The 22204-nt window shown below is 45.3% G+C and overlaps 1 protein-coding gene across 1 annotated transcript in view; it reads left to right on the forward strand.

Moving 5' to 3' along the window:
* The window catches only part of LOC139155671 (alpha-actinin-4-like), a gene marked incomplete at its 3' end in the record, with an annotated part of 71065 nt that extends 49934 nt beyond the window's left edge, over positions 1 to 21131 (forward strand). Inside the window, exons 4-11 of the mRNA XM_070730912.1 lie at positions 1690 to 1776; positions 4988 to 5075; positions 6048 to 6126; positions 7090 to 7171; positions 9964 to 10049; positions 18678 to 18770; positions 20276 to 20506; positions 20984 to 21131. Coding sequence (XP_070587013.1) covers positions 1690 to 1776; positions 4988 to 5075; positions 6048 to 6126; positions 7090 to 7171; positions 9964 to 10049; positions 18678 to 18770; positions 20276 to 20506; positions 20984 to 21131 — 894 coding nt within the window. The remainder of the gene's footprint in view (positions 1 to 1689; positions 1777 to 4987; positions 5076 to 6047; positions 6127 to 7089; positions 7172 to 9963; positions 10050 to 18677; positions 18771 to 20275; positions 20507 to 20983) is intronic.
* Positions 21132 to 22204: the final 1073 nt, after the last annotated feature.

Consider the following 22204-nt stretch of genomic DNA (forward strand, 5'->3'; position numbering starts at 1 on the left):
ATCTCTGGAACGTTTAAAATTTATTAAGGACTACTGAAATTACTAAGCTTTTGTTAGTCCTCTACCAACGTCGCCAAGAGTATTAAAATCGCCATGGAAGACATAGTTGATCTTACATAATAATGCTGCTCAATTTCCTCATTGCCCGTATTGTGCAGCAGTTATTTGGGCTGCATATAAATCCAATAAATAATAAATAAAACATAGTAAATAAATCAGTCAGAGTTCTGGCTTCGTGCCACCTGCGCTGAAAACCCAGCGGCCTGATTTTTATGGAATAGTAAACCTGCACAGGTATGATTGTGTGGATCCGGTCTTTATGAAAGGATCATTTCCCGGGGCGACAGAGAAAGCATTGCGCCTGCTTTGTCACAATCGCCCTGGTGTTGCCAACTGATAGTAACAGGCGGTTCCTTTGTTCTCGGGCACGTCCCATTTCCGCCTGCGGGCAGTCAAGGTGAGCACACACTCCAGTAGGAAGGTGTGGTAGAGAGCAAGGAAGGTGACCTTGACGGAAATATTTCCACCTGCACATTCAACCCATGTATCGTGTGTCTTTTTTTTCCAAAGGCAACTGGACTTTGGGGTTTTTTCCCCCCTTGAAGGCGTTTTGCTTCCCATGTAAGAAGCTTCTTCAATTCTGTACTGAACTGAACGAACTGATGAAGCTTTCTGGGTGGGAAGGGGAAATGTCTTCAAGGAAAAAACAAAGTCTAGTTGATGATCTGGCCGACTGAGAACCTCCATCATTTTCAACCTGGATTTTTTTTGTAACCTGAATTTTTTTTCTTAGGTATAGTCCGTGAAAATTTAGGGGGGAAAATAATTTTTTTCTAATCTTCCATATAACAATGTCGGTTGGCGGGCCCCAGGGGAAGAGCCTTCTCTGTGGCGGCCCCGACTCTCTGGAACCAGCTCCCCCCGGAGATTAGAACTGCCCCTACTCTCCTTGCCTTTCGTAAGCTCCTTAAAACCCACCTTTGTCGTCAGGCATGGGGGAACTGAGACATTTAAAATATTTTAAATTATAATTATTAGATTTGTCATGAACTATTTTATTTTGTTGTGAGCCGCCCCGAGTCTACGGAGCGGGGCGGGATACAAATCTAATAAATAAAAAATAAAAACAAAAACGACAGCAGTGACAATAGTGCTCGCACAACATTGGGAAAACGGAAATTTGCCTATTGAGGAAGATATAATTGAAAAAAATTGCAATGTATAAAAAATGGATAGTTTAAAGAAATAAAAAATATAGATGAGCAAGAGTATACTAACTGTTGGAGGAGGTTTTACCATTAGATGGAAAAAAGGGAAAAAATTAAATCAGAGAGTTAATAAAGGTTAGATAATATGAGAAGTTAATGTCAAAGAATCGGTCACAAAAGGAAAACCAAAAGAAATACCAGAGTAAGATCTTTGCCAAAACTTGATATATATATATATATGTAAATACAATCCATGTAATAGCAAATAAGCGCTATCAGAATTGTACTACAAGTTGTCCAACTTTTATTTCAATGTTTTTTTCCTCCGTGTAAGTTTTATTGTTTGTATTTTGTCTGTTTAAATAAATAATATTTTTTTAAAAACAAAAAACAAAGATAATCTTCGTTTTCTACAAACGTGTGAATATGTCTCTGCAGAGATGCCTCGCTCATTATCTTCCTCCTTCTCTTTCCCCCCCAGAAATTGTCGATGGCAACGCCAAAATGACCTTGGGTATGATCTGGACCATCATTCTCCGGTTTGCCATCCAGGATATCTCCGTGGAAGGTAAGAGCCGGATTTGCGTTATTGTGCGTAGGCTTTACTCAATCTGGAGCGCGGAAGATAGCGGAGAGTAGCTGGAAGGATGGAGCTTTAATCAGGGTGTGTCCAGCAAACCTGGAAAACAGGAAAATATGCGAATTATCAGGGAGTCAAGCAAAAATGAGCATAATTGTGGCAACAACCTGCTTCCTCAGCTACTGATATTTTTCCACGGCTTAGCTGTTTGGTATGACATCGACTGCACTTTAACTAGATCGCAAGTTACAGGGAAATGTCAGGGAATTTCAAAATGCTTCTGTCCTGCAAATCTCTCTCTCTCTCTCTCTCTCTCTCCCTCCCTCCCTCCCTTCCTTTCTCCTTCCTTCTTCCTCTTTTTCCTCTCTCTCTCTCCCTCCCTCCTCATTCCTTCTTCCTCTCTTCTACCCTTCCTTCCTTCCCTTCCTTTATCATTCCTTCTTCCTCTCTTCCCTCTCTCCCCCCCCTCCTTCCTTCTTTCTCTCTCTCTTCTCTCTCTCTCTTCCTGGCTGGGGAATTCTGGGAGCTGAAGTCCACACGTCTAGAGGTAGCCATGTTTGGAAGAGCAACAATTCAAGCCAACTTTCCTTGGCTTTGATCCCTTCCACAGCGGTCAGGCTGGCCCAGATTGATGGGAAGGGTGGTCCAACACATGTGGAGACCCCCTGGCTGAAAAATGGCCTTTACTGTGTGTGAGAAGAAGAGATTTAAAAACAAAGGATGAAGCCTCGTGGCGATCCAGGATGCTGCTCACGCCTTAGGCAGCATCGTCTGTGCTTTTTAGCTTCTCGCTAGATTGGTCCCCATAAATCTTTCAGGGCGCAGATGCTAGCTCGGCATCTGGGATTTATGTAGTTGGAAACCGGGCCCTGCGAACTTCAGCGGCCTAAATATGACTGTCGAAATGAGGATTGCAAGAAAAGTTGTACAACATTGTTTTGGGGACGTATTACTACCGCTCTTGTTATTTCGAAAACCTAGCTACTATGGTTTTATGTATGGTCTGTTAGGTTGTGTGATTGTTTTCTTTCATAATAAAAGGAAAGTGAACACAAGAACAAGGGGGTACAATCTGAGGTTAGTTGGGGGAAAGATTAGAAGTAATGTGAGAAAATATTATTTTACTGAAAAAGTTGTAGATGCTTGGAAGAAACTTCCAGCAGAATGGGTTGGTAAATTCATTCATTCATTCATTCATTCATTCATTCATTCATTCATTCATATATTCATTTATTTATTTGACTCGGGGCAGCTAACAACAATAATAAAACAGTGTATGACAAATCTAATATTTAAAATAGCTAAAAACCCTTATTAAAACCAAACATACACACAAACATACCATGCACATACCAAAATATAAGAAACCCAATATAAAATCTAATGTTAAAAAAACAACAACCAGACAATTAAAACCATTTAACTAAAATCCAACCATAATCATGCACTCATTCACTTCTATAATCATTCACTCATATATTTATTTAAAACTTTCAACAAGTTTTTTTTTTAAAGCAAAGTTGTAAAACGAGACCCAGCCCTGTGACAACCCACTTAAAGACCATCATTGCAGGCTCAGTTTCAGTCGTACGTTGAGGACGCACCTGTGTTTACTCAGTCTGGAGCTGGGAAGGTAGCAGAAAGTAGCTGGAAGGATGGAGATTTAATAAACAAAGTCCTTCCCTTCCCTCCTGGGTTCTCCATCTGTTCTGCAAATGTCTCTCTTTCTCTCTCTTTTTTTCCTTCCAATTCTTTGAATCTCCCCCCCCCCCCTTTTAAGTAGCTGGTTGCGTTCTGCAGCCAGCTGTGATTCGAATGCTGGCTTGAGTTGGCCTTCCACCCTACAAAATGTCTCCAAAGGCTGCCCCTCTCGCCACCCCCCACCCCCAGTTTCCATTCAGGAGTGGGGGGGAGGGGTCCCAAGGCTCATCATCTTGGCACGTGAAAACAGTTTATTTATTTATTTATTTATTGAATTTGTATGCCGCCCCTCTCCGTGGACTCGGGGCGGCTAACAACAGTGATAAAAATGGCATGTAGCAATCCAATAATAAAACAACTAAAAAACCCATTATATAAAAACCAATCATACATACAGACATACCATGCATAAACTGTAGAGGCCCAGGGGGAAAGAATATCTCAGTTCCCCCATGCCTGACAGCAGAGGTGGGTTTTAAGGAGCTTACAAAAGGCAAGGAGGGTGGGGGCTATTCTGATCTCTGGGGGGAGTTGGTTCCAGAGGGCCGGGGCCGTCACAGAGAAGGCTCTTCCCCTGGGTCCCGGCAAACGACATTGTTTAGTTGACGGGACCCGGAGAAGGCCCACTCTGTGGGACCTAATCGGTCGCTGGGATTCGTGCGGTAGAAGACGGTCCTGGAGATAATCTGGTCCGGTGCCATGAAGGGCTTCATAGGTCATAACCAACACTTTGAATTGTGACCGGAAATTGATCGGCGGCCAATGCAGACTGCGGAGTGATGGTGAAACATGGGCATACCTTGGGAAGCCCATGACTGCTCTCGCAGCTGCATTCTGCACGATCTGAAGTTTCCGAACACTTTTCAAAGGTAGCCCCATGTAGAGAGCATTACAGTAGTCGAGCCTCGAGGTGATGAGGGCGTGAGTGACTGTGAGCAGTGACTCCCGGTCCAGATAGGTGAACCTGGGCATTTGGGTTTGGCAGTTTGTTGGGACCTTTCAAGGGGGGGGGGGGTTTGGCCCCCCAGTTTAGGTGGGATCTGTTTTATTTCTCTGGTTCCGCATTGTGTATTTTAGTCTCTTGTTACCTGTCGAGAATCTAGGGATCAGGGATGAACCTAAATAGCGGGAAAGAGAAATAGAATATATCCCTTCTCTCGGTGCAAGGAATGCTGGGTAAAGGTGCTGTTCTTTGTGGATGGGAAGATATTCCCCCAATGGTCTTTGATTTATTTGGATTTAGGTTTCTAAAGCGGGCTCCATCTCAGGTGTTTTTTCCTACCTGGGTTATTTCAAGATGTGCGGGCTTCCAACTCGCAGAAAAAGCTGGCAGGGGAGTTCTGGGAGTTGAAGTCCACCGCTCTTAAAATTGGCCAAGGTTGAAAAAACAACCACTCGATCCTTTTTCTGCCCAGACTTAACAGTGCGATGTTGTGAGCTCGCCCTTGCGACAACACAACCTGAGCAACACAATTGCCTCCTTTTTCTCTCTCTGTAGAGACTTCAGCCAAAGAAGGACTCTTACTGTGGTGCCAAAGGAAGACCGCTCCCTACAAGAACGTCAACGTGCAAAATTTCCACATCAGGTGACTTTTCAACACAACACTGCTGCTGCTCCACCTCCTCTTTATACTCTTTTTCTTTCACCTCCTTCTCCTTCTCTTCTTTATCCTTCTTCTCCTCCTCCTCTTTATTCTCTTTTACTCCTCCTCCTTCTCTTCTTCTTTATCCTCTTCTCTTTTTCATCTTTCTCCTTCTCTTTCTCCTCTTCTTTATCTTCCTCCTCCTCTTCTTTCTCCTCCTCCTCTTCTTTCTCCTCCTCCTCCTCCTCTTTATCCTTCTCCTCCTCCTCCTCTTTATTCTCTTTTACTCCTCCTCCTTCTCTTCTTCTTTATCCTCTTCTCTTTTTCCTCTTTCTCCTTCTCTTTCTCCTCTTCTTTATCTTCTTCCTCCTCCTCTTTATTCTTCTTCTCTTCCTCCTCCTCTTTATCCTTCTCCTCTTTATACTCTTTTTCTTCCACCTCCTTCTCCTTCTCTTCTTTATCCTTCTCCTCCTCCTCCTCTTTATTCTCTTTTACTCCTCCTCCTTCTCTTCTTCTTTATCCTCTTCTCTTTTTCCTCTTTCTCCTCTTCTTTCTCCTCCTTCTCCTCCTCCTCTTTCTCCTCCTCCTTATCCTTCTCCTCCTCCTCTTTCTCCTCCTCCTCTTTCTCCTCCTTCTCCTCCTCTTTATCCTCCTCCTTCTCCCCAACACTTATGTTTCCCTCTTTGAAACACACAAGCGTCCATCTCATATCCAGAGAACCAGGCCTCTTTAGGAAACCTGCAAAACATTGACTCCTTGGCTTAGTGCTGCACCATGAAAGATTCTGCCAGCGAGGAAGCCAAGTTTTTGAGCCTCTCTGCTGGGACCTGAGGCTCAGGATTTGGAGAATCCAAGCAACTTTGCGAACGGCAAAATTTCCTCCACCCCCCCACACACAAAAAGGCTTTTGTGTTGACAGCTGGCCTTCTCAAAAGTTTTGACCCTCCTCTCTCTTTTTTTAAAATTTATTTTCAGTTGGAAAGACGGTCTTGCTTTTAATGCCTTGATCCACAGACACAGGCCAGAACTCATCGAATACGACAAGCTCAGAAAGGTATTTGCACTGAAGCACTGTGGCATAAGGGGTTTTTTCAAGTAGAGAAAAGCAAATAGCCAAGAGAAAGTTTGATAGCTACTAGCACTTTAAACCCGATTGAGAACAGAAAACAATCTTTGAAATCCGGATGACAGAATTAGAAAAGGAGGTAGCACAAGATAAATGATATATACCAAAACAAAACAGATAAATAATGAAGAATTTTGATTGAGAATTTGGCAATTGACATTACATTGTATTGTATTCTAACTTGAAGGTGCGTGAATTTGTATTTCTGTAAGGTGTGGAGGGGGAAAAAAATAAAAAAAGGTCTTTGGGCGGGTTTGCCGTTCTACCTTTCCCTTTTTGGTTTTGAAATATATTAAATATATTTCATATACTTTACCCTACATGAACTGGATTCCCCCCGCCCCCCTGCAATTCCAGAGGTAGTGGGTTGAGTGAGGCCTGGGAATCAAATCCTGATTCTGCAAATAATAATAATCATCATCAGCGTCATCTAAAATAATAATAATCTAAAAATCGAGCTGCAACGACTCTGGCAGAAGCCCATGAAAGTGGTCCCAGTGGTCCTTGGCACGCTGGGCGCAGTGCCAAAGGATCTCAGCGGACATTTGAAAACCACAGGAATTGACCAAATCTCCATCTGTCAATTGCAAAAGGCCGCTTGACTGAGATCGGCACACATGATTCGCCGCCACATCACGCAGCCCAAGGTGCTTGGGAAGCGACCGACTGGTGATGAGATCCGAAATCCAGCATAGTGATCTGATTTGCTGTGTTGTACTGACATAATTAATAATAATAATAATAATAATTATTATTATTATTTATTTATTTATTTATTACATTTGTATGCCACCCCTACGTAAACTATAATAATAATAATAATAATAATAATAATAATAATAATAATAATAATAATAATACCACCTCTCTGGCGATTTTCCTTTTGTGCAGGATGATCCGGTCACGAATCTGAACAACGCTTTTGAGGTCGCTGAGAAGTACCTCGACATTCCCAAGATGTTAGATGCAGAAGGTAAGCCAGAGGTTGATGCTTGAAAATATCCAGGGGACCCATTTTGTTCCCACAAATTGACAAATCCACAAGGCAGATGTCATAAGATTTCAATGAAGCCAGTTGGGTGAACCACTTAAGAAATGTAGTAAAAAAAAAAAGGTCTACCTATAGATTGATCCCGTAAACCAGGGGTCTCCAACCTTGGCCACTTTAAGACTTGTGGACTTCAACTCCCAGAATTCCTCAGCCAGCAAAGTCCACAAGTCTTAAAGTGGCCAAGGTTGGAGACCCCTGCTGTAAACCACTTAAAGAAGGCTGTGAAGCCCCATGAAGCGGTATGTAAGTCTATCGCTATTGCTATCCAGCGCCAGGAAGTCGAGCTGATGCTGTTTGCAGCTGTGTAACGACTCCAAGCTAAGTCCCTGCTTGACCCTTCCCTCCTTCGGCCTAGCTGGCAGTTGCCCAACTTTGCCCATGTCACGTAGAGGGACCTTGCAGAAGATTATATAGAAGAACCCTGAACTTCCTGCTGCCGCGATAGAAGAATGCAAGGAATTGCCGTTCGCATGCAAGCTTCACGGACTTTCAAAAACAGGCCTTTGAGTTATGGCAGGAAATGTGATGCAAATCTTGGATAAGCATCCCAGCTTGTTCGTTGGACAGGCAGCTAACATCCCGTTGTCAGCTGTTCTGGATTTTTAGGCATTGACATTTTGCAAGCCTGGAGTCTACGAAGAGGGGCGGCATACAAATCTAATAAATAATAATAATAATAATTGTTGCCTGAAGTCCAGTCGTACTGCTACCCCCACGGAGGGGGATGCAGTGTGGGGTAGTAAGTTTATGCACTATTTATTATTATTATTCATTAGATTTGTATGCCGCCCTTCTCCGAAAACTCGGGGCAGCTCACAAGGTACAATATAAAAAAACAAAGCATACAGGACAAATCTGATACATTTAAAAACCACAGTTAAAAACTCAACATTTTAATCTCTCAAGCAATTCAGTCATACCGTGCATCACATTTCTTGGTCAGGGCTAAGGTTAAGTATTATTGAATACTTAATAGTTTTTTTATTGTCTTTCCTTCTCTAGCACCTTAGTACTTTCAAAATAGGAAATAATTAAATAACATGGGTTTTTTTACCCATAAACGCTTTAATCATATTAATGATTGTTTAGAACTGAACTTTTATAGCAATGAAAGAAAATTGAGCTACTTGCCTCATCTGTTATCATACTAAACCATGTGGGTTCAGTACAAACCTTAAAATGTGACTGCTCCTCAACAAATAATGCTGTCTATCATTTGTCCTTTTTGTGGCTATTCAAATAATGTGACTTAATTAACCTACAGTATTTGAAAACTTATCTTGGTTGGCAAGCCACTCCCATTTCAGTCACATGGTCCTACCTGGTCATGTGACCATCAAGCTACACCCACCAAATAAGCCACACCTACAGTGTGGCAGTAAAAAGTTTGGCAGCCCATCACTGCCGAGGTCCCTTGGGTGATGTTTGACTGCAAATGACATTGATTTGTGAAGATGAGCTGGTATTTTTGATGTGTTTAATACTTCTTGTTCGCTTTTCAGACATTGTCAACACGGCTCGTCCCGACGAGAAGGCTATTATGACCTATGTCTCCAGCTTCTACCATGCCTTCTCCGGGGCGCAGAAGGTACCAGAGACGGACGGCATATATATATAATTTTCTCCCCATTAACTGCTTCTCTTCTTTCCAGCATCCTGCCTCCTTCTGACTTCTCTCAGAGCGGGCTGCCGCTTCGGTTAACCTGGGAAAGCCAGACCTCAGCTAGTTCAGGACAAGCTTTGCAACGACCCAGTGCAAAATGTCTATGGGGATTCTCAGTCCTCCAAGGTCGTGGTTGTCCCCAAGGGGCTTTGTTGGGACTATTTGGTTTTTCTCTGAAGATATTGCAATTTGCACCCAAGAAGCGGAAGAAGCTCCTTGGATGAGAAGCGAAACGCCTTCAGAGAAAAACCAGAAAGTCTAGATTTGCCTCTTGGGGAGGGGGAAAATAGAGCAGATTTGGGACACCCAATGCAGAAAATTAAATGATAATAACAACAACAACAACAACAACAACAACAATAATAATAATAATAATGGGCTGCTTTTCCAAAGCTAACCATAAGTCCCCTTGGGGAGAGGGTGGGAAATGAAAGTTGACATTAAGTGTTTCCCCGAAAATAAGACCCTGTCTTATGTTTTTTGAACCCTGAAATGAGTGCTTATTGCCATGCACTTTAAAAAAAAACCCCAGTTGGGCTTATTATCAAATAATTGATATTACGGGGGAAAAGATCAGAAGCAACGTGAGAAAATATTATTTGACTGAAAGAGTCATAGATGCTTGGAACAAACCTCCAGCAGACGTGGTTGGTAAATCCACAGTAACTGAATTTAAACATGCCTGGGATAAACATAGATCCATCCTAAGATAAAATACAGGAAATAGTAGAAGGGCAGACTAGATGGACCAGGAGGTCTTTTTCTGCCATCAGTCTTCTATGTTTCAGGGGATGCCTTATTTTGGGAGAAACGGTATGTCCGCAGTCCTCCACAATAGCCCCCGTTTCTCATGGGAAGATTAATTGCCCTCTCTTGCTCTGGTTTAAAGGCTAAGGTCTGGTTCTAACTGAGGTCTGGTTCCCCCAGGGAGCAGAACCTTTCTTCCATCCCGCCTCTGGTCTTCTGCATGTCCGAGCAGACCTGGAGGGTCTTCTGCATTGCCCTTGACTCTGCTTCTCTTTTTCTCTTCCCCCCCTCCCCTCTCGCACAGACATTGTAGGCACGCTCAGGCCCGACGAGAAGGCCATCATGACTTACGTCTCCTGCTTCTATCACGCTTTCTCAGGGGCTCAGAAGGTGAGCTTGCGGGCTGGGCTTGGGCTGCTTCGGGCTGCTGTGGCTGTTGGCTTGGGTTGCAGGGGGGGGGGCTGGTGCTACTAACGGGTTCCTCTGCTCCGCATGGCTGTAGAAACGGAAGGAAGAAATCCTAAACGAATTAAAATTAGATCTCGGCTTGAAAGGGTTTGGAAGCGCAGGAGGTGGGTTGGTCTATAGGTTGGGTCACAATAGTAGGCAAAGTTGGCTCTTCTTCTATGACACGTGGACTTCAACTCCCAGAATTCCCTGCTTAGCATGATTGGCTCTGGAATTCTGGGAGTTGAAGTCCACAAGTCATAGAAGAGCCAACTTTGCCTACCCCTTGGGTTAAGATATTGGATATGGTTCCCTCAAAAATGATGGGCCAAGATCACGATTCTGAGCAAGTCAAGCGTTTCTCCACCTTAGCTACTTCTAAGATGTGTGGACTTCAACTCCAAGAATTCCACAGTCGACGTTGTTGGGAGTTGGAAGTCCACGCATCTTAAAAATGGCCATAAACTTGAGAGTAACAGAGACATCAATTACCTAAGAGTTTTCCGGCTTTGACAACCTTAAGATGTAGACTTCCCAACTCCTGCTGGTAGGGGAATTCTGGGAGTTGAAGTCTACAAGTCATAGAAGAGACAAACTTTGCCTACCCCTTGGGTCAAGAATGATGGGCCAGGAGCACGATTCTGAGCAGGTCAAACGTTTCTCCACCTTACCTACTTTTAAGATGTGTGGACTTCAACTCCCAGAATTCTCCAGTCGACGTTGGCGGGAATTGATGTCCACACATCTCAAAATGTGTCTACGGAGAGGGGCGGCATACAAATCTAATAAATAATAAATAATAATAATAATAAAGTTGACTGGAGAATTCTGGGAGTTGAAATCCACAAGTCTTAAAGTTGCCACGTTTGGAGACCTCTGTTCCAGACTATAGAGGGAGAGAGAAAAAGAGACAGACCCCCCTCTAAGGAATTATTTCATGTTCCGTCCGTCCCCCCAAATTTTCTGGGATCAACCATCCTCAGGTTTCAACCGCAGAACGAACAACAAGACGTCAACATTTTGGCTTAGCGTTGATCTTGAGCGATGCTCTTTTTCAGAGCGAGCGAATGAAACCACAGGCGACAATGGCGGCTTGTGTGGCGGGGGGAAATCGTCGGCCGCCGATTTAAGGGGTCGGCGGCATCTTTCCTCACCCGGCAACCCGCACAGCTTTTTCCGTTTTTGTATTTCTAGAGATTCCAGGAAAATAGGGATTTAGAAGTTTGCGAAAATCCGCAAGGCCTCAAATTCCATTTAGCCGCTGCGCGGGGCGCGGAAATCTGGCGGGAGAGGGTGGTCAAATCTGGGACTCGAGAATTTGGGAAGAACAGCCACAAGGGCTGAAATTCTTTGGGAGGGGGGATTCGTTGCCGCCGGAGGGGTGGGCTTTGCTCGCGTGCTGTGAGAAGGGGATCGAGGTGGGTTCTGCAAATCTCCCTTTGGGCGGGCGTGTTCCATAGCCAGGATTAAGAGTTACCGCACGGTTTCCTGAACATCTGGTTCCCTCCCCCTTTCTGGGGGAAGGGGTTGGAGAGAAACCGTCTCTCTTGAATTTTTTTTTTTTTTTTAATTCTTACCGCCGCTGCAAAGAGCCGCTGGATTTTTCTCGTAGCCACCAGGCCTGGTGAAAACCTCTCAGGCCCGAGTGGATTTTTAAGATCCTGTTAGGCTTTCTCACTTCTAGTCCCTTTGCTCCTAGTGACTTTTAACGGGAGCAGAGCCAAGCCCCCCCCCCCCCCCCCAAAAAAAAAAACCAAAAAAAAAACAGCACCCGTAAGCATGAGTTTGTACTGGCTTTAGAGATTTGCTTTTCTTGCAGCTTTCTTTCTTTCTTTCTTTCTTTCTTTCTTTCTTTCTTTCTTTCTCTCTCTCTCTCTCTCTTTCTCTCTCTTTCTCTCTCTCTTTCCTTTCTCTTTCTCTCTTTCTCTCTTTCTCTCTCTTTCTCTCTCTCTTTCCTTTCTCTTTCTCTCTTTCTCTCTTTCTTTTCTTTCTCTCTTTCTTTTTCTTTCTTTTTCTCCTTCCTTTTCTTTCTCTCTCTCCCTCTCTCTTTTTCTTTTTCTTTCATTCTCTCCTTCCTTTCCTTCCTTCCTTCCTTCCTCTTTCTCTCTCTTTTTCTTTCTTTCTTTCTCTCCTTCCTTCCTTCCTCTTTCTTTCTTTCTCTCCCTCTTTTTTCTTTTTCTTTCTTTCTTTCTTTCTCTCCTCCCTCCCTCTCTCTCTATTTCTTTCTTTCTCTCTCTTCTCTCTCTCTCTTTCTTCCTTTTTCCTCCTCCTCTCCTGGATTAACTGCTCGCTTATTAATTTGGTCTTTTTTGCATGCTGAATGTACCAGTTTACAAGCCTGCCCTTTTCGGATGCTAAGTTACCCCTTCTCCTTGGAGCCTGGAAAGGAAAATGAGAAGTCTTGCCAGGCCTTGCCTGAAGCTCTCCCCCCCCGCCTCCCCCTTCGTACATTCCCCTTCCTTTTGTGTGTTGCAACTAAATCATCCATTTTCCTGGTCCTTCCCCCCCACGGCTGTGCCTGCCTCCCTTCCCTTCTGCTGTTCCGTTCCTCCTTTTTGGAAGGGCTCCTTGTGTTTACGTTATGGGGGGTTTATGTTCCTCTTTGTCAGGCTGGCTCGGAGTGGGTGGGTCAGGCTCCTAAAAAGAGATCTACAACTTTTCACTTGTTTCTTTAAAAAAAAAAAAAAACCCGAAAAAGCCCAAAGCTATAAAAACAAAAATTAAGAAATTCTGCCAGGACGGGTGAAAGTATGTTCCAGTATTTTATGCAGTGATTGTCTAGTGATGAGATTGCAAGAGGAGGTGTGATCAAGAACCATTGGTTCTTAAACCTCAGCAACTTTTAAGCCCGGTGAACTTTCTTTTTTTAAAAAAAATAATTTTTATTGATTTATATACATTAAAAACAGTACAAAAGAAAAATATGCATAGAATACATTAAAACTAAACAAAAAATTATACATACAAACAAAAAGAAAAAACCCCAACATCCTAGTATTAGAATCACACGCATACAATATATGCCCTTTCAAGTTCTTTTATGGCAATTCGTACCAAGCAATTAACTAATATGGTTTTATATACCCTATTTATAATTTTTTCCACCTTGGTAATCTCTTTCCTTACGTAAGTCCATTAATACAAATAATATCTCCAATTAAATATCAATATATCAAATTCATTAGTCCATCAACTATTTATATTCTTATATCTGTTATTAATGAATTAAACTTCCATTTCCCCAGCTTCGTAGTACACGAGGGGGGGGGGTAGTAATAGTAGTGCAGGCTTAGTAAATAGTTTGACAGTGTTGAGGGAATTATTTATTTAGCAGAGTGATGGCATTCGGGAAACAACTGTCCTTGTGTCTAGTTGTCTTGGTGTGCAGTGCTCTGTAGCGACGTTTTGAGGGTAGGAGTTGAAACAGTTTATGTCCAGGGTGCCAGGGGTCAGTCAATATTTTCACGGCCCTCTTTTTGACTCGTGCAGTCTACCGGTCCTCAATGGAAGGCAGGTGGCAGCCATTGTTTTTCCTGCAGTTCTATATAGCAAAAACGAGCAATGTTAAAGCCGGCATTCCTAGCCTCTACCTGCTTTTGAAATGCAGGAAAACCACCCCCCTTTTTTACCCCTGCCGGTCCCAGCTGGAAAGACCCTTCCCCTCAAGCTATGCCCAAATATATTGCCCCCAAGAGGGCTTTGCAAGCAGATGCTCCTCTCTACATTTGGGTGTGATTCTCTTTGGTTTTTGTTTTTAAATCACCTTTTTGTATCTGAGCTTTGGAGTGAGGGCTCAGGGCTCAGCTGGGCCTGTCGGCTTCATCGTCTGGAGCTGATGAACCACATCCATGGTTCTACATTGCCATGTGCCTCCCTTCGGTCAAGCAGGGTGCATCATGTCAGCACAAAAGCCATTTGGTGCCAGTGGGCTCCTTCAGCTGCCTCTGACTTTCTGAAAGAGAATATTTTATTTATTTGTTTATTTTTTTATTTATTGGATTTGTATGTCGCCACTCTCCGGAGACTCTGGGCGGCTAACAGCAATAACAAGACAGGGTACAATAATAATCCAATACTCAGCTGTGGCGAGGGGGGCGTTTGCCCAGGTTCGCCTGGTGCACCAGTTGCGGCCCTATCTGGACCGGGACTCATTGCTCACAGTCACTCATGCCCTTATCACCTCGAGGTTCGACTACTGTAATGCTCTCTACATGGGGCTACCTTTGAAGAGTGTTCGGAAACTTCAGATCGTGCAGAACGCAGCTGCGAGAGCAGTCATGGGCTTACCTAGGTATGCCCATGTTTCACCATCACTCCGCAGTCTGCATTGGCTGCCGATCAATTTCCGGTCACAATTCAAAGTGTTGGTTATGACCTTTAAAGCCCTTCATGGCATCGGACCAGAATATCTCCGAGACCGCCTTCTGCCGCACGAATCCCAGCGACCGATTAGGTCCCACAGAGTGGGCCTTCTCCGGGTCCCGTCAACTAAACAATGTCGGTTGGCGGGCCCCAGGGGAAGAGCCTTCTCTGTGGCGGCACCGGCTCTCTGGAACCAACTCCCCCCAGAGATTAGAACTGCCCTTACTCTTCCTGCCTTCCGTAAACTCCTTAAGACCCACCTTTGCCGTCAGGCATGGGGGAATTGAAACATCTCCCCTGGGCACGTTTAATTTATACATGGTATGCTTGTGTGTGTGTCTGTTAGTATATGGGGTTGTTCTTAAATCTTTAAATATTTTAATTAATTGGATTATCATGATTGTTTTACTTGTTGTGAGCCGCCCCGAGTCTTCGGAGAGGGGCGGCATACAAGTCCAAATAATAAATAAATAAATAAATAAATAAATAAATAATAAAAGTAATTAAAAACCCATGAATAAAAAAAACCAAACATACATACAGACATACCATGCATAAAATTGTAAAGGCCTAGGGGGAAAGTGTATCTTAGTTCCCCTGTGCCTGGCGGCAGAGGTGGGTTTTGAGGAGCTTACGAAAGGCAGGGAGGGTGGGGGCAATTCTAATCTCTGGGGGGAGTTGGTTCCAGAGGGCCGGGGGCCACCACAGAGAAGGCTCTTCCCCTGGGTCCCGCCAAGCGGCATTGTTTAGTTGACAGGACCCGGAGAAGACCCACTCTGTGGGACCTAACTGGTCGCTGGGATTCGTGCAGGAGAAGGTGGTCCCTGAGATATTCTGGTCCGGTGCCATGAAGGGCTTTATAGGTCATAACCAACACTTTGAATTGTGACCGGAAACTGATCGGCAACCAATGCAGACTGCGGCGTGTTGGTGTGACATGTAATATTCCTACTTCATGGGGCCCTTGGTGGTCTTTGAGTTTACTGGTTTTCTTGCAGATGTTTCACTACCCAACTAGGTAACACCATCAGTGCTAGAAGGGCGTGGGCTTTCCATTAAAACCCCCCACAATTTCTGGATTTTGTCAGTCAAACACCGGATTCAAACCTCCGGTTTCCTCGGTTACAGGATTATGACCCGCAGCCCATTTTTTCCATCCTGGAACCATTCTGGTGTGCTGAATCTTAAATCATCAGGCTGCTGAAGTGGTCATTCCAACAGATTAAGGGCAGACAATGAAGAGAGGTCACTTTGCAACAGGGATGGACCGAGGTTGAATCAGGGGGTTCGGGGTAGATTAGATCAGATTCTAGATCAGGGATGCCCAACTCAAATTTCATCAGGGCTGTGTCGCTTCGAAGTAGTATTTTAAAGCAGGGAGGGTAGGGGCTCCAAGCAGGGCAACTCAGGAAGTGACTTGGGAGTTCAAGTCTACAAGTCTTCAATGATGCCAAGTTTGGAGGCCCCTGGTTTAAAAGCGGCACATCCCATCCTCAAAGATATGTGAACCTCAAACTCCCAGGAGGTCGAAGTGCCCATACCTCCAAGCTGCTATGGTTGAAGAACACCGGTCTAAAGCAAGCGTAGGAGATGTCTTCTAAGTTGGTCGGTGGGTTCCAACTACAGGGGGAGGGAGGGACCTGTATGTTTTTTTTTTTAAAAGTGGAAATAAAAGATCTTTATTTTCTTTCTTTCTTTCTTTCCTTCCCTCCTTCCTTTCTTTCCCTCTCTCCTTCTTCCTTTCCTTCCTTCTTCCTATCTTCCTTCCCTCCCTCCTTCCTTTCTTCCCTTCTTCTCTTGCCCCCTCCCTTCCTCCCTTCCTCCCTTCCCTTCCTATCTTCCTTCCCTCCCTCCTTTCTTTTCTTTTTCTTTCTTTCTTTCTCTTTCGAATATCCTATTTTGTTGGCAACTCATTTCTTCCATGGCTTTCTCCCTTTTCCTTTCCCCTCTCCCCTTCTATAGACCCTCCTCTTCACCCTTTCTGTTGATGTGTGGCTTCCATCTCCTTCCCTCGGACTCTCTCTGCTCCTAGCAAGGTACTTGATTTCTTGACTTTTCCCATTTCATGGCTTCTGTGTAATTTGTTTCCCCCCACCACCACCTTCCCCCCCCCACCTTTCGGGTCAGGCAGGTGGGGGTGTTCACGGCGGGACACCTAACACCTCCCTTCTTTTCAGTGGGCCTTTAACCTGCTCTGCTCCTGCCACCTTTATAAAAACATACACACACCCTTTTTTTCACATCCTATTGTTTTTCATATCGTTTCGTCATCGGTTTCGTTTCTCCTTTCTTGAGTTTTTGGATTTATGCCAGCTTGGAATGTGGCTATCAGTACGAAACTGGGGGATTTATAGTTACTGGCACTCGGGAGTGAAGAATGACAGTCAACGTCGGTTGTTGGAGGGTTTAAGGCAGCGATGGCGAAGCTTTTGTGGTTCGCGGGGCAAAAGGGGCGTGTGGGGGTGAGCTAGCATGCATGCACATGTCCACCCCCACCCCCCACATGCTGCCCTCCCACCAATACGCACAGGCCTTTCCGAAGCCTGGTAGGTGCAAAAAACCAGCACAACGGGCAAACCGGATGTTCGGAAAACGCACTTCTGGTTTGCCCGTTACGCTGGTTTTTTTGCGCTCCGGGGGGATCAGGGAAGCTTCCTCAAGCAAAGGCAAACAGGAAGTGCATTTTCCGAGCTTCCGGTTTGCCCATTGTGCTGTTTTTTGTACCCTGGGGCTTCAGGAAGCTTCCCTGAACCCTCCGGAGCACAACGGCAAACCGGAAGTGTGTTTTCTGAACTTCCGGTCTCTCCGTTTGGCAATTTTTTTTGCCTCTGGGTCTTCAGGGAAGCGTCCAGAGGGTGAAACGGCCATTCCCAAGTCCGAAAATCAGCTGCGGTGGAGCTGAAACATGGCAAGGTCTCACGTGCCCTCCGATATGGCTCCACCTGCCACCTTTGGCACATGTGCCATAGATTCGCCATCACGGGTATAAGGATTCCTTCCTGGGGCAAGGGGGAGGGGTTTGGCCTAGAAGACCTCCAAGGTCCCTTCTAGCCCTAGGATTCTATGATTTGAGTATGATCTCGTTGAAATAGGATTGACTTAGGAGCTACCAAAATTTGAGAAACTTTTGTGCAGCTTGCAAAGAATCAAAAAGGCAGGAAAAAGGATTTTAAAATAAAATTCTATAAAATAAAATAAAATAATAGTAGAAGAAATGCCACAGCTAGAGCTGAACTGTTTGAGCAGTGTTTTCTAAATCCCAGATAAAAATACAAGAGCTTTGTTGAAATGTTCAAATCTTGGCTTATGAAGAGCTAGGATAACTAGTGGGATTTTTTGGGGTGTGTCTTTAAATCAGAGGTCTTCAAACTTAGCTACTTTTGTGGATTTCAACTCCCAGAATTCTCCAGCCAGGAATTCTGGGAGTTGAAGTCCACAAGTCTTAAAGTTGCCAAGTTTGAGGGGACCCCGGCCTTAAATCTTTATGCAAACCAATTGTTTGTCCTTAACATCAAAGTTGGAAATATACGGTAATCGGTATTGGGTTAAATCAGGATCTGAAACCGTGGTTTGAAGACGCTAGCTTGATGCTAGCTCTTGGCATCTTGTTTCTGATGCATCCAGAATTGTAAATTCAAGGGCTCAATCGCTACAGACCGAAACAGGAAATATATATGAGCTTTGCACATGCATTGGTTTAAGCCAGAATCCTTTAGGATGCAAAAAATGAGCTGCTCCATCTGTTTCCATTACCCAGCAGCTCAAACCAAGGCTGGTCCGATCAACGGATCTGGCGTTAACGCTTGGCATGCTATTGTCTCTGCTTTCGTAAGTGGTTTCTGGCCATACTCTGAGCTTCCAAATGGGCATTTCTCAAGCTTGGGCCACTGGAAGATAAGATGGGTGGGCTTCAACTCCCAGAGTTCTCTAGCCAGCTGGAGAACCCAACCCTGGTTGGAGAACCCAACCCTGGTTGAAGTCCACAGGTCTTCAAGTTGTCAAAGTTGACTCTGGATAATGTCACCATCCTTGTTTGCAATCAAATGGCTTTACCTCTGCTTTTTTCTCTGCCTGTGGGGGATCTCAGGCGCTTTCTACGACGGTTCAGTTATTGCTTTGATCTCATGCTGTGCCTTTCCTTGGTAGAGCTCAGTCTCCAGGACATTTTTTCCATTGAGTCACCAATTTTCCCCCCCTCTTTATTTGTAGGCCGAGACCGCTGCAAACAGGATTTGCAAAGTGTTGGCCGTCAACCAAGAGAATGAGCACCTGATGGAAGATTACGAGAAGCTGGCTTCTGACGTGAGTGTTGACGAGCCCTTCCCTTGTTTTCAACAGGCAGGAGCTAAACCTGGCTGACCCCCTTGTCAAAGCCTGTGACAAGCCAAGAGTTTTGTGAATCCGTCTGTCAACAGGCCCTGGATATAATTGAGACCGTTGAGATGTCATTGGGAGGGTGTGTGTGATTTCTTTGGGAGCTTTGATCCCATCTCAGCCTGAACTTAATTCTTAAGGTGGACGCCATTAAGACTGTTCTCCAAACACAACGTTGCAAGATAGCATTGCTATCACCAACCTCCGATGCTTGCAAAGACTGCAGAAGCTCCGAAGCTACCACTGGTGTGCATCTTAACTTGCTGGATGTGCTCCAAAGAGGGGCCTCATCAAACCTCACGCAGGTTCCTGATGACTTCTCATGGTCCAAAGAAACGCTTCTCAACTTTGGACACTTGAAGGTGGGTGGATTTCAACGGCCTGAATTCTCCAGCCGGCATGTTGAAGTCCACAGATCTCCAAGTGGCCAACAAGTGAGAACCACTGGTCAAAAGCAGCAGTGAAAACCAGATGTTGTTTATTACCTGTTCTGTGGGCGTGGCATGGTGGGCGTGGCAGGGAAGGATACTGCAAAATCTCCATTCCCTCCCCACTTTGGGGCCAGACAGAGTTGGTATTTGCTGGTCCTCCGAACTACTCAAAATTGACCTGGAGGACTGAGAGTCTCTCCAGTCTTTGAGCTATGCAATTTGGGACGAATACCTTTGGAGTGTTGTGGGAATAGGGATGGATGTCCGGAAAAGTCGCAGGCCGCAGGAGCACCACTCAGGTGACCTTGAGGACACAGACAAACCTCCAAGTGTCCTCAGTGACTCTCTCAAAGGATGCCAGTGACCAGTTCTGTCTGCAAGGAGAAGAAATCCTTCCCTTACCGTCCACTCACAGTTGAAGAAGCTTCTTGGATGAGAAGCGAAACAACTTCAAAGAAGAAACAGATTTATTTATTTATTTATTAAATTAAAATTATAGATGAGGGAGGGAGGGAGGGAGGGAAAGAAAGAAAGAGAGGGAGAGAGAGAAAAAGAAAGAGAAAGGGAGAGAGAGTAAGAAAGAAAGGGAGGAAGAAAAAGAAAGAAAGGGAGGGAGGGAGAGTAAGAAAGAAAGGGAGGAAGAAAAAGAAAGAAAGGGAGGGAGGGAGAGGGAGATAAAAAGGAAGGAAGAGAGAGAGAAAGAAAGAAAGGGAGGGAGAAAGAAGGGGAGGAGAGGGGGAGAGAAGAAGGAAGGAAGAAAGAGGAAGAAGGAAGGAAAGAAAGAAAAAGGGAAAGAGAGAGGGAGAGAGAAAGAAAGGGAGGGAGAGAAAGAACGAACGAACGAACAACTGCCTCTTGAAAAACAACTGCCTCTTGTCCCAGCACCTTTGGGACAACCATGACCCAGAGGACTCGAGAACCTCCTTAGACGTGTCTCCTTGTACTCTTGGTTGCTCAACCCTACACTACCTTGTCCTTCACCCTCTTGCTCTCTCTCCGCAGCTTCTGGAGTGGATTCAGCGCACCATCCCCTGGCTGGAGAACCGGGTCCCCCAGAAGACCATGCAGGAGATGCAGCAGAAGCTGGAGGACTTCCGGGACTACCGGCGGGTCCACAAACCCCCCAAAGTGCAGGAGAAGTGCCAGTTGGAGATCAACTTCAACACCTTACAGACCAAACTGCGACTCAGCAACCGACCGGCTTTCATGCCCTCTGAAGGGAGGATGGTGTCGGTGAGTAGTATGTCCGTCTCCCTACTCCGGCCTTCTGGGTTTGCATACAACACAGGTGGTCCTCGACTAATCCTCTTGTATTTAACTTGCCCCTCCTCAGTGACGGCAAACCTATGGCACAGGTGCCACCCATGGCATGTGGAGCCATATCTGCTGGCATGCGAGCCATTGCCCTAGCTCAGTTCCAATGTGTATGTGTGTGCCGGCCACCTGGTTTTTGGCTGGCACAGAGGCCCTGGGAGGGCGTTTTTGGCTTCCAGAGAGCCTCCAGGGGGATAGGGGAGGGCGTTTTTACCCTCCCTTTGCTCCAGGGAAGCCTTTGGAGCCTGGGGAGGGCAAAATATGAGCCTACTGGGCCCACCAGAAGTTAGGAAACGACCATTTCTGGCCTCCAGAGGCCCTCTAGGGGATGGGGAAAGGCATTGACTTATGGGTGTGGGCACTCGTGCATAACCCTACTCCCCAAACCTTCCCCAGGATATCAACAATGGCTGGCAGCACTTGGAACAGGCTGAGAAAGGTTTCGAAGAGTGGCAGCTGAACGAAATACGGAGGCTGGAAAGACTCGATCATTTGGCTCTGAAGTTCAGGCAGAAGGCGTCCATCCACGAAGCCTGGACCGAAGGTGAGGGAAAGCCCTGGGTAGGGGAGATAGGGCCAGCCCTGTGTCCTCTTCTTTGCAGGTGGTCCTCAGTTTACAACTACAGCTGGAAGAAGGATTTCCATGGCTAGGGGAGGTTGTTAAGTGAATCGTGGATTTTTTTTTAAAAGTCTCTTTGGGCTACACGTGTTAAGCAAACCACTGCGGCTGTTAAATGAATCACGTCATTAAGTGAATCTGGAGGGTCCAGATTGTCTTGTGGTTGAGTTGGTGTCAGCGTGTGTCAGAAATGCACATTTTTCTCACATCCAAGATGAAGTTCTTCAGGTGTCTCTTTGACCAGGTGTCCCCAACTGTGACAACTTTAAGACTTGTAGACTTCAACTCTCAGAACTGGAGGAATTCTGGGAGTTGAAGTCCACATGTCTTAAAGTTGCCAAGACCTCTGTCTTTGACCATTGTAGGTCATGGGACCAGCGTCAAAGCTACCAAAATACCAGCTGCATATCTTCTTGTATTAAAAAAAAAATCATTCTGTAAAAATTTCCATGATCTCCCCCCCCCCCCCAAAAAAAAAATGGTTCTCAGAAGCATGTGGTGAAGGAGTCCTTGTTTATTTAGCCTGTCTAAGGATGTGAAATTCAGTGGGAGTAGCAGGTGGGCCCATAAGGCTTGCCTTGCAGACGGTCAAGCTAAGGAGACAACAGCTGGTTCTCCACTCTCCCAGCTCTCACATCTGTGCTGGCCTGTCACTCGAAGGCAGAAAATGCTGTGATTGGCTTGGGGCCTCTGCCACAACCGGGGCTGGTTTCTGGGAGATGAGGTCTTCACCCTTTCAAGGGGTCAAGGTGGAGAAACATTGATTTGGGTAGACTCTAAGTCCAGCTGTGGTTTGTCTCCTTCCGTCTGCCGCAACCAGATGTTCAGATCCAGAGAGTTCGGTGTTTGGTACAAGAAGGGATCTTGGCATTCCAATCTCAGTCAGGTTCTTCTCTTCAAGTAGACTCCCAAGGATCTACTTTTCAGGTTCTTCTCTCCCAGTAGATCCCCAAGGATCTACTTTTCAGGTTCCATGTTCTTCTCCCCCAGTAGATCCC

This window comes from Erythrolamprus reginae, unplaced genomic scaffold (genome assembly GCF_031021105.1).
Source record: "Erythrolamprus reginae isolate rEryReg1 unplaced genomic scaffold, rEryReg1.hap1 H_43, whole genome shotgun sequence".
NCBI classification, from domain to species: Eukaryota; Metazoa; Chordata; class Lepidosauria; order Squamata; family Dipsadidae; genus Erythrolamprus; species Erythrolamprus reginae.